We start from the raw sequence: 11,632 nt of genomic DNA, 5'->3' as shown, positions 1-11,632 counted from the left end.
CGTGGATTATGAATAAGAAGGGTGATAATAGGTCCCCTTGTCTCAATCCCCTTAATGATTAAAAAAAACCTTTTGGAGTACCATTGACTATCATAGAGAATCACAAAGTTGAGATGCAGAAGAAGATCCAATCTGTCCATTTCTTGCTAAAGCCAAAAGCCTCCATGCACTTGCATAGGAAAAACCAATTAACTTTATCATAGGCTTTTTTGATATCTAGTTTAATAACCATGTTAGGATTCTTTTGGTTTTGGATATAATGGATAGCCTCCTAAGCCAAAATAATGCCATCCAAAATTGATCTGCTATGAACAAACCTAGTTTGTTCATATAATATAACATCTTGGAGAACCTTTTTAGTCTATTAGCCATCTCTTCAACTAGTAATTTGTATATCATGTTGCACGGAGATATGGGCCTGAAGTATTCACATTTTGATTCTTTCTCTTTTTTTGGGATTAAGGCTAGGTAAGTATGATTAATCTCCTTCAAGAATCTGCTAGCCTTCAGAGTTTCTATTAAGGCTTCCACCACATCATTACCTATGATATCCCAACATTTTTGGTAAAATCGAGTTGGGAACCCATCTATGCCTGGTGCTTTATTCATTTAAAATTGAGCTAGGGCTATTTGTACTTCTTCCCTTGTTATCCACTTGTTTAACATACAGTTCTGCTCCTTAGTTATCAACTTGGGAATGAATTGATAATATTTTCTTTGGCTATCTAGATCTGGACTTTCCAATTTATTGACGATACCACTAAAGTAGGCTACTGCGCTTTCAATAATCAGGTTGAGATCATCTATCAGTGAATTATCTTCTTTGCAAATTTGAGTAATTTTGTTTATTGCTCTCCTCTATTTGACTGAGTTGTGGAAGAACTTGGAGTTTTTGTTACCATCCTCTAACCAGGATTCCTTGGATTTCTACCTCCAAAATATTTCCTCCTTAGCTAAAACATATTCATATTCCCACAATAGATTCTTCTCCAAAATGAAGCTCTCCCGATCCATTCCAACTTTAAGCACATGCTCATTTAAGGGTGAAAGATCATCCACTATCCGAAGCTTCTATGAGAAAATATCCTTAAAGTGCTCCCTATTCCATTTCAGAAGCTTTCTTTTGGCGGCTTTAAGATTTGATACCAAGCAAAACATTTAGACCTTGAAAATTGTTCCTCCCTCCATTACTACAAAGTTTTGAAAAATTCTTTGTGTTTTAGCCACATGAATTCAAATTTAAATGGGCACTAGTGGGGTTTTTTGTCTCCTATTATCTCCCACAAAATTGGATAATGATTTGACCTTGACCATGGTTGAACAACTGCTTTGAAGTCAAAGGGGAAGGTAGAAAGATCCCCTTTAATGAAAAACCTGTCCAATTTCTCGGCAATCAAGCTAAAACCCAATCTCCTATTGTTCAAAGTAAACTCCCCTCTGCCAGTTTCAGTTTCTAGTAAGTTGTTCCTACTAACCCATTCTTTGAAATCCATCTGAGAGCGACCCATCAATTGAGAACCACCCCTTTTTTCAAAGAAATGTAATATAACATTGAAATCATCCCCCAAAATGAAAATGTTGTTTGCAAATCTTAACAGTTTCCCTTCAATCTTTGTCCATACTTCTCTTTTCCTAAGGGTGGGTATAGGATCATAAATATATTATGAGAATGAATTTAAGATTGTTGTTAAGGGATCTAACCAAGCCTCCTTGCCAATGCCTTTCAACTATCATTGACTCAAAGCTAACTACATTCCTCCTCCATAATATGACCAACCCACTTGATCCTTCTACATTGACAGGATCCACATGCCATGGTCCTAATTTCTTATGTAAATAGAAATTTCTTCTACATTTATTTTTATTTCTTGGAGTAGCAATATATCAATCTTGTTTGAGAGGCACTTACTCTTGACTAAGAATTGCTTACTAGAGGTACCCAGTGATGTAGCCAGTTAAAACATTATCAATATAATAGATGAGATTAAAAAATTAACACAAGTCTGGATCAAATATTCTTCGTTATCCTTCCCTGCAAACTCCAGCCATCCTTCTATTACAATGAAAAATTCCCTATTTTAATGAACAACCAAAACTTTCCTTTTTGGGCAGATTTTTACAAAATCCGAAATTTGCCTTTTATGAAAAATTTCAAATTTATCTCAAAAATCACAAAATATTTTGGAAATCTAAAAAACATTCCTACAACACAAATTTATAACTTTCTAACCCCATAAAGATTAGAGTTCAAAATTAACTAAAAAAACAACTTTCTAAAAACCCCCAAAAAAGTAAAAGCCAATTTTGAGGCCTTAGATTAAGGAATCTGGCCCTGAAAATTTGAATTTTTTTGAGGCCCTATTGAATTAGATTAATTCAAAAATCCAATCAACTCCTCAAGATACATGTCCACGTAAAATTCCAGCCCAATCGGACAACCGAGTCAAAAGTTATGACCCCGTGAATTCCCTGCATCACCCAGGCCCCTAACATTCCAAGACAAGAGCTTCATTTCTCTTGGGGAGGGGGGTTTCCCTTCCCCTGAGATAGCAGGGATGTTATCTTCATTTGACCTTCTATCTGACCATCCATTGTCTGAAACTCTAAAAAAGACTTCCTTCCTCTTTTGTTGGGGGTCCCTTTCCCATAGTTAGGCAACTTCTTGGAAGACATTTCCTGTTGGAAGCCTAAAGCATGATCAGTTCTGTCTGCACCCTCCTTATCAAATTCATGTGGGTCTCCATCGGCCAAGACTTCTTTGTCTAGGTTGTCCAGTTCCATTATTTTTTGGATCAAGGCTTGTCTTTCAACTTCAATTTCATCTACACCCAAATTACCATCCTCGGGATCCTCCATTTCAATTGATTTTACTCGCATATCTTTTGTTGAAGAATCCTCTTGGCTATTCTGATTGTGAGAAAATAAAGGGTTTCTAAGCCATTTTGTGGCATCAGATTGATCCAATTGAGCAATTGTTTCAAGGTTGCTATTGATTTCATCTTGTAGGTTCTCTACCTCATGGACCAGATTCTCTAATTTCTCTTTTAACCCTATATCTTTCTACATGGGATTAAAATCCTTATCAAACATTCTAACATTGCCATTGTCATTAGGGGTGAGGGATGAGACTCCTTGCTTACTTTACACCGGGAGACTTGGGGGAAGGTTATATTTTCAAATCCTCAGGGAGAATTTTGGGGAATCCTATCTTGACATTTATTATTAACCCTCTTCCCATCAAGTTTATGAGAATCTAGAATTGACCCTGCACTAGCATCTATTACAGAGTGCAAGATTTTTGTGTCTAAGTATGGGGGGTTATGGATATGAAAATCTGCTAATGATGGATTACACTCCCCTGATCTACCACCTACCCTAAAGGTGTAATCTATAGATTTCCCCAAGCTCACCGAACAACTGGCAATGAAGATTTTTCTAATAATGCATTTGCCCCCCAATTATTCAATTACAATCTTTTGAAACCATCTCCCCTTCTCTATTAAGATCTCCAAATTGTCTAAATATTTGAAGTTCATATCTAGTTCAATCAAGATCTTGACAACCCCAAATTTTCCTAGGAAGAACTCCTCTTCCAATACAATCACTCTTCCTATAGAATTCCCAATCTTCTCTAATATTTCAATACTCCAATATTTGGATAGGAGATTAACTAGGGTAACCCAAAATGGGAAGCGGGTTGGGCAGTGTAGAGAAAGATTGAAATTGGGCTCCCAATCTAGCTTGTAAGAACATAAACCCGCAAAGAACATTGGCTCCCCAAATAAAATTTTCCTTTTTTAGATTTTAATTAATGCATTCTAGAAGAAAGAAACCTTTAGCAAGGGATTTGACACACCCTATCCTCAAAGGTCGATCCGAACCACTCCAATATTCTCTGCAATGGCAGATCCTTGCCCAACCATTTGACAAATAATCCACATTCCTTTAAATTCTCCTAGCACAGTTGAAGGTAGGATGAAGATAATGATATCAACTTAGCTCTTTTATCCGGTGGCAAATAGGGTTTATTATTGTAGGCACTAGTAATAGAGATCTATAGGTTGACTTTCCTCCATCGTTTATGAGGGGATTGCGAATATTTCTAGATCCCCAATTTTGTTTGGAGGGGGTCTTTTATGATTCCCAATCCTCCCATGCCTGAGATCATGAGTCTGCCTCTTCTGCTGCTTCGGCCCTTCTAAGAATCCTTTTTGTGACTCAAAACCTCTCATCCCGGTTGGCGAAGCATTTATGATCTTTCTTACTAGCTCCTTCTTTGATGATTCCCCGATGCCTCCATTTGCTAACTAAACCAATGCATTGGAAGGTCAATTGCCAATTGGGATTATGTTCGCCCTCGTGAGCACTTCGTTCTTGCCATTTGCACCAGCTTGTCCCCGTCGTTGACCAAGTCTTTACTGATTTGTTCGGCACGATTGACTTGCGAAATTTCGCCTTTGTGGTACCTTCACGCCATCTAAAAGGAATTGAATGTAAATAAATAAAATTTCAAAGCAAAAAATCTATTAAAACTATATTATTATTATATTTAAAAGTGGATTTTATGCAGGGAAATCCCTCATAATTAATAATATTATTTCTAATTTATTATTATACTACTATTTTATAGATTATTTAATATTGATAAATGGTGGAGATCTCATTAGATGAATTGATTGAAGTAATTACGAATTTAACTAATTGCATGATGATTGCATGATGGAGATAGACACAATTAAAAAAGCTAACAGACCACCTAAATAATTATAATTAAAAATTAAATTTATTTATTATTACAATTATAATATTTAAATTAAATTCAAATTCAAATTATATAATTTTTATAATTAATTGAAATATCTTTTATAAAATATAATACATTTATTAAAAATAAATTATAATTACATTTAAAGATTACAATTCTAATTTTATATTTTTATTTTTAATTATAATTTAATATTATTGGTCAAGTCAAATAGTCTAATTACATGACACTTGTTCCAATGCATTTCATTCCTACCTTTATTTACCATCATTTATTCGTACATACAAAGAGATAGTTGTCCACTATTAATCATTACTTTTTTACTATAACTTACAATTCTAACTTTTTATAGAATTAAATATTACCTTATCTTACATTTACTTTCTTAATTTAGTTCTTATCTTACATGGAGTAAACACTCCACTTGAGATCAATGGAACAAACCCACTACCCAAGCCAACTCTTCTACCTTTCACAGATTGAATTTAAGCTTATTAATAATATTTATTTAACGTTTTTTTTACTTTCTAAAATTTTGAGACACTATTTATTTATATTTTTTTTCAAAATAATTAAACATTATTTAAATATCTATTGCCCTTAATTTTTAGTTACAATGTCAACATGCTATTTTTTGGTAAGCAAACTTAGTGGCCAAGACAAACTATTTTTTGGTAAGCAAACTTAGTGCCCAAGTGCCCAAGCCAACAGATTGAATTTAGACTTATTAATAATATTTATTTAACTCAACACTACAGATACACTCCTACAACATAAACTTTACCTTACGAACAGCTGTCAAAACACTATAAAAACTCTTAAATGCAATTAAATACATGGGGCATGGTGGGCCAAGATGGTTATATTAAGAGCAGTTGATGGATCTTTCGCATAGTGTACTGTACTAAAATTAGCATATTAGGAACCCCCAATTCAGGGATTCTTTTTATTCCTCCTGATCAATACTTTTGCAGTACGACAGACATGGAAGGCGGTTCCAGTTGCTACTCCGGCATGCCTAACACTGTGGATGAAATATATGAAGACTTCAAGCGCCGCAGAGAGGGCATAATAAAAGCTCTTACAGAGGATTTTGAGGAGTTATACAAGCAATGTGACCCACAAATTGAGAGTTTTTTGGGGCTTTATGGACTTCCAGATGAATCATGGAAAGTTGTCCCTCAACAAGAGGGCATTTCAATGCTTCCAAAGCCTGTTTGGGGGATCAATAACAAGAGAGTGCCTATGTCAAAAAAGAATTGGAAGTACTCTGTTGCTGAGAATAGTCATGTATGGCTCCATGCCCTGGTTATTTTCCACGTTGGAAGAGTTGGACTAGGGGAAGAAGATAAGAGATTACTTTTCAGCATGGTTGAAAGCTTTCAAGGAGTAGAAGAGGCAGTAAAAGAGGCTGCACAACCAGCAGGAAAGGAAATAGTTACCAGGCAGCCAAGTAGAAAGAGGAAATTTCCTAAAGCTCTGGTGATGGACAGAGTGTCTCCTTGTCAAAATGAAGATGAAAGTGATCAAGGGTATCAACCACATTGTCCAATCTGTGGAGAAAAGGATGGTGATGAAAAATGGATCTTGTGTGATGTTTGTGAAGATTGGCTCCATTGCAGATGTGTGAGTATTAGTTCACAAGAGGCTGATGATATGGCACAATACATATGCCCATTCTGCTCCACCTAAAATGTGGAAAAAGTCTCACACCTAATGGCTACTGGTATAGGGTTTTTTGTTTTTTTTGTTGAAAATCTTCAGTTTTACAAGATGAAAACTTTGACTTCCATGGGGTTCTTTCAATGTTTTAGTGCAGAGCTCTCAACTGGGTTTCTTTATTGAGGGGAAAGGGTTAAACAAATGACTGTCTAAAAGCCATGTTTGCCCTTCTTTTTTGGTTTAAGAAGTAGTTTTTGTGGTGGGCGTTGATAAATATCTTGTTGCAGATAGTCCCCTTAAATAGTAAAATCATTTTTGAATTTCTTTGGTTTCTCTTCTGGTTAGTAGTGATTGTCTGAATGCAGCTAATTTTATTATTAAAGATACTGTAAGTTTATGGGTTTTTTCAGCCAATTCCAGAATTCTTTCAATGCTAATACTGAGTGCCTAGACAGACTATTCCATTTTTTTCTATTGTTGAAGGCATTGTTACTACAATTGAGCTATGAATTGAAGTTGATTTTGTCTACCCAGCCCCTATGATGAATGGTATGGAGGCATGCAGTTATATATATATGTAACATGTAATGTATGGGTAACATGTATTGTATGCATAGGATGTGGTGGATGTTGTCATATATGTATAACAATTATTATATGCATAAAATATCGATACATTGTATAAACTAGATAGAAGTTGCCAACACTGCCCTAACTTTTTCTTCCTTCATCTTATGCATATTTCATACATGCAAAAATGAACTTGAACAATTAATAGACCTGACTTCAATTTTTTTGAAATCTGGATTAAGCGTTATTGTGAAACCTGTACATTAATTCCACCACCTTTGGAATAAATCATAAATGCTATAACTTGATAGATTAGATTTGGAAATCTGTAATTAGCATTTAGCACTATTGTCAAACTTGGAAATTGATTCCACCACCTTCATAACTAATTCAGAGTTACATTGGAATGGGGATAGCTTTTTCGGGGCGTGCAGATATTTTCTTGGAAATAGGAAATATCACAAGCTCTATGGGGTGGAATTAAAATCTTGAGTACGATATATTTGTTTTTAAATTAAAATCTTGAGTACGATATATTTGTTTTTAAATTAAAATCTTGAGTAGGATATATTTGTTTTTAAGAGATTTAATTGGAGACTTTTGAGTTAAATCTGGTCTATTATAATATTTTTTTTATTGCATGGAGGCGATATTTATAGAAGGTGAAGTCTTGGAGATTTTCTGGGTGGGAGTATCTCAAAATTTTTCAAATTATATATTATAAAATAATTTCTTTTTCAACTAATATATATAAAATTTGAAGTGAATCATTCTTTTAGGGTGGGTTTGTGCCATATCTTCCACTTCAGTTCTGATTTGATTTCACTTGAATTTTATTTAAATCTTAAACATTATCCTCTTTCTAGCCCCCGTTTTATGGCTTTCTTTCAGTTAATTTTGGAGAGCTTTATCTTTTAATTGAACATAGACTATTATTTTATTAGATTGCTAGATTTAACAATCAATTTTCTAAATTGATTTTTGCTTTCTTTAAGGGAAAAAATCAAGATTTTTTTGATAAGAAATAGAGATTTTTATTTTCTAACTTCTAATTTGTTTGTAGAGAATGTTTTAAAAAATATAATTAAGTTTTTAAGATTTGTGTTGGAATTCAAAATTGTTTGGTATTTTTATTTGAGTTTTTTTTTGTGTGTTTGAGAAGTGTTTTCATTTCACTTTCTATCATTGATAATTAATTTTATTAAATCTTTGTGTTTATTATGTTTAAGACTTTTTTTGTTTATGTTCTTTCCTTTTTGAACTTTGATAGGTTATGTTTAAGTATGAGGGTTGTGAGATTTTCCACGTTGCAATAGAGCTAAAATGAATATCTTTGTTTCAAATTTAACAATTTCAAATAAGGGTCATGTAGTGACTATGTTGAAAGTATAATTAATAATAATTAGGCAAAGATAAACAAATATTAATTGTTGTAATTATTTCACCATGATAGATAATTTGTAACATGGTTCAAAGTATAATCGACAATAATTAGTTAAAGGACTCACAAATATTAATTGTAGTAGTGACCTTACAATGATAAAGATGTAAAAAAACATACCAAAACAACAAAAAACTTGGTTGTGTAAAGATGAAACAATACATGTTAATGTAGAAGAAAATTTTTGTTCCCTTAAAAATTATATATCATAATTGTTCCTATAATTTTCATTTTTGTTAATAACTATAAAACCATCCAAATTTATATTTGCTAATAGTAATAAAATTCAAATAATTTATTAAAAATAAATATCCACATAATTTTTTTATGTTTTTACTTATGATCAAATAATTTTCTCTATAATTATATATAATGTTTAATGTTAAACTCCTAAAATTGACTACCAAAATATTACTAAATTATATTTTAATTTATAAAATGAGAATTTATCCATACTCATAATTACTTCTACTTTATTCAAAATAATTTAAATTAATAGTAAAAAGAAAATAGTTAGTAATACATAGTATCTCACAATGTACTAATAAAATACACTTAAAAATCATCATATCATGATTGGTATGAACAAATCTCAAACAAAGTAACTTTTCAAAAACAGTAAATTAAAGAAGACAAATTTGTTGAGTTTTCTGTAGTTGTGAAAGTGTGTTTGTCTAAGTTGCTCGAGTGCAGCTCATGTTGGATGTTCAGCAAGAGGATATTTTTTATTTTGTAAATAGAATGTTTATTAGAGTTGTGAGGTTATTATCAAGAATGGTTTTATGTGTGGATAGTTTGAGTTAGAGTTTCCTTTCTCTCACTTTATGTAAGGAAAGTTCCAGTTTGCATCATGCAAGAAATGTTTCTCTTAGGTTGTGTTGTGTGAGGGAAGTTTCTATTCTCTTGCATAATTGATGTTTCATCAAGAAGCTATATATGTAAGATCGTTGTAGCAACTAGGATTGAAATTCTTGCAGGAATGTTTTCTCTTGAAGCTGAATAGAAATTCAACATTTGCAGGTTTTTCCTCACATTGGAATTTCTTGCTTATATTATTAGTTGTTAAATAATCCAGTGTATTAATTGTCATAAATCAAATAGTTGAAAAATCAAATAATCCGTAAGTGTATTATAAGCCATGGCCTTTTGTCAAAAAAATAAAAATAAAAAATCAAATAGCTTATTTTCTGTGAATTTTTTGAGCGATTAATCTGTTACTGGATTATAGAAATTAACAAAATTGATAGTAAATATTCTGTAAGAGATTTTGTGCTAGCAAATGAAATATTTATTATTTTTTAAATTCATTTATTTTAAGCGATTAATATCTTTATTCAAATAAAATTTTACAAATATTCTTATAATTCTATGATTCTATAATGTGCTTCAAAGATGACAGAAACACAATACACACTGTTGCAGCTTAAAATAAATAATTTACCCTGCTAATTGTTTGCGGGAAGTCTATCAATTTCACCGTGTGCAGTCAAGCTTTCCAGCGTTCTAAAATCGTTCCTCACTATTGTTAGATCTCGATGACCGTCCTTCCAGATTTAATCTCTTCCATTTTGAAAAACCCTTCTTGAGAAATCGCAGCAGTTTTAAAACGACAAAAACCTATATTCCTTTTTACCAAATTTCAATTGATTTTTGACAATTTCTTCTCCAGAATTTTCCACTTGTAGCAGTGTTGAATGCAATGGCACAAAAAATATGGCCTGAATTTAAATTTGTTCAAAATGGAAAAAAAACAAATAAAAGAGAGTAAAATTGCAATTAAATCAATGTCTTTTTATATCATTCTGTAGCATGCCAAGAAGAAAAATGACTATATGTGACATAATTTATTAATTTTTTTTTTGTCATTTATTAAAAAATTAAAAATTAAGATCGATTGAGTGTATGCTTTTGAATTCGATTGTGTGAGAATTTTTGCATAATTTGAGTGTATGCTTTTGAATAGATAAGATTGAGACCAAGACAACCTGAGGAGAGAGAGAGAGAGAGAGAGAGAGGGTACATGATTAGAACAAGCGTCAACTCAAGAGATGGAAGGCAAATGAATGAGCCAACACTTGTCCTCATCATGTACCCTCTCTCTTTTCTCTCTCTCTCTTTAGTTTGTCTTGGTATGTAAACAAACTAAAAAGAGAGAGAGAGGAGAGAGAGGGAGTACATGATTTGTCCTAATCATGTACCGTCTAATCCAGAAGCATACACTCAATCAAATTAAAAATTACAAAACAACTGTTATAATTTTCAATTTATTTAATAAATGAGAAATTTTAATGAGAACTATTCTCTCAGCTGATTCAACGTGCTATAAAAACTCTTAAATGCAATTTTATTACATATTGCATGTAGGTCCTAATACGTAGGCCAAGAAGGCTATATTAAGATCAGCTGGTCATCTTTTGTACATGACACTGTACTAAATTTAGCATATTGAGAACCCCATATTCAGGGATTGTTTTTATTCCTCCTAATCAATTCTTTTGTAGTACGTCAGACATGGAAGGCGGTTCCAGTTGGTACTCAGGCATGCCTAATACTGTGGATGAAATTTATGAAGATTTCAAGCGCCACAGAGAGGGCGTAATAAAAGCTCTTACAGAAGATTTTGACGAGTTATACAATCAATGTGACCCAAAAGATGAGAGTTTTATGGGGCTTTATAGACTTCCAGATCAATCATGGAAAGTTGTTCCTGAACAAGAGGGCTTTTCAATGCTTCCAAATCCTGTTTGGGGAATCAATAACATGAGACTGGTTATCTCAAAAAAGAGTTGGAAGCTCTCTGTTGCTGAGAATAATCATGTATGGCTCCATGGCTGCAGTGATGGACAGAGTGTCTCCTTACCAAAGTGAAGATTGAAGTGATCAAGGCTATTCACATTGTCCAATCTGTGGAGAAAAGGATGGTGATGAAAAATGGACCTTGTGTGATGTTTGTGAAGAATGGCTCCATTGCAGATGTGTGAATATTAGCTCACAGGAGGCTGATGATATGGCACAATACATATGCTCATTCTGATCCACCTAAAAGGTGGAAAAATATCATACACATGGCTAATGGTTTAGGGCTTTTTTTGTGTCTCTGTAAAATTCTTCAGTTTTACAAGATGAAACTTTTAAGGGTCATGGGATTCCTTTTATGTTTTAGTGCAGATCTCTCAATTGGGTTTCTTTATTGA

General features: G+C 32.9%; 2 protein-coding genes across 2 annotated transcripts; both read left to right on the top strand.

Annotated features, from left to right (window-relative positions):
* The first annotated feature begins 5,749 nt into the window (after positions 1–5,749).
* Positions 5,750–6,457, top strand: LOC131045225 (PHD finger protein ALFIN-LIKE 3). Its single transcript, XM_057978773.1, has one exon. It carries the CDS (start codon positions 5,750–5,752, stop codon positions 6,455–6,457), a length of 708 nt encoding a protein of 235 aa, XP_057834756.1.
* A 4,492-nt stretch (positions 6,458–10,949) lies between these two features.
* On the top strand, positions 10,950–11,306 carry LOC131045224 (PHD finger protein ALFIN-LIKE 3-like). Its single transcript, XM_057978772.2, has one exon. It carries the CDS (start codon positions 10,950–10,952, stop codon positions 11,304–11,306), a length of 357 nt encoding a protein of 118 aa, XP_057834755.2.
* Positions 11,307–11,632: the final 326 nt, after the last annotated feature.

The sequence above is a fragment of the Cryptomeria japonica genome, chromosome 10, assembly GCF_030272615.1.
Source record: "Cryptomeria japonica chromosome 10, Sugi_1.0, whole genome shotgun sequence".
In the NCBI taxonomy this organism is placed as follows: Eukaryota; Viridiplantae; Streptophyta; class Pinopsida; order Cupressales; family Cupressaceae; genus Cryptomeria; species Cryptomeria japonica.
The sequence above is the reverse complement of the archived record's forward strand: the minus strand, read 5'-3'. Positions and strand labels throughout refer to the sequence as shown.

What these genes read in the sequence shown, in the direction of transcription:
- LOC131045224 (XM_057978772.2), top strand. Translation starts at nt 10,950, where the DNA reads ATGGAAGGCGGTTCCAGTTGGTACTCAGGCATGCCTAATACTGTGGAT.
- LOC131045225 (XM_057978773.1), top strand. Translation starts at nt 5,750, where the DNA reads ATGGAAGGCGGTTCCAGTTGCTACTCCGGCATGCCTAACACTGTGGAT.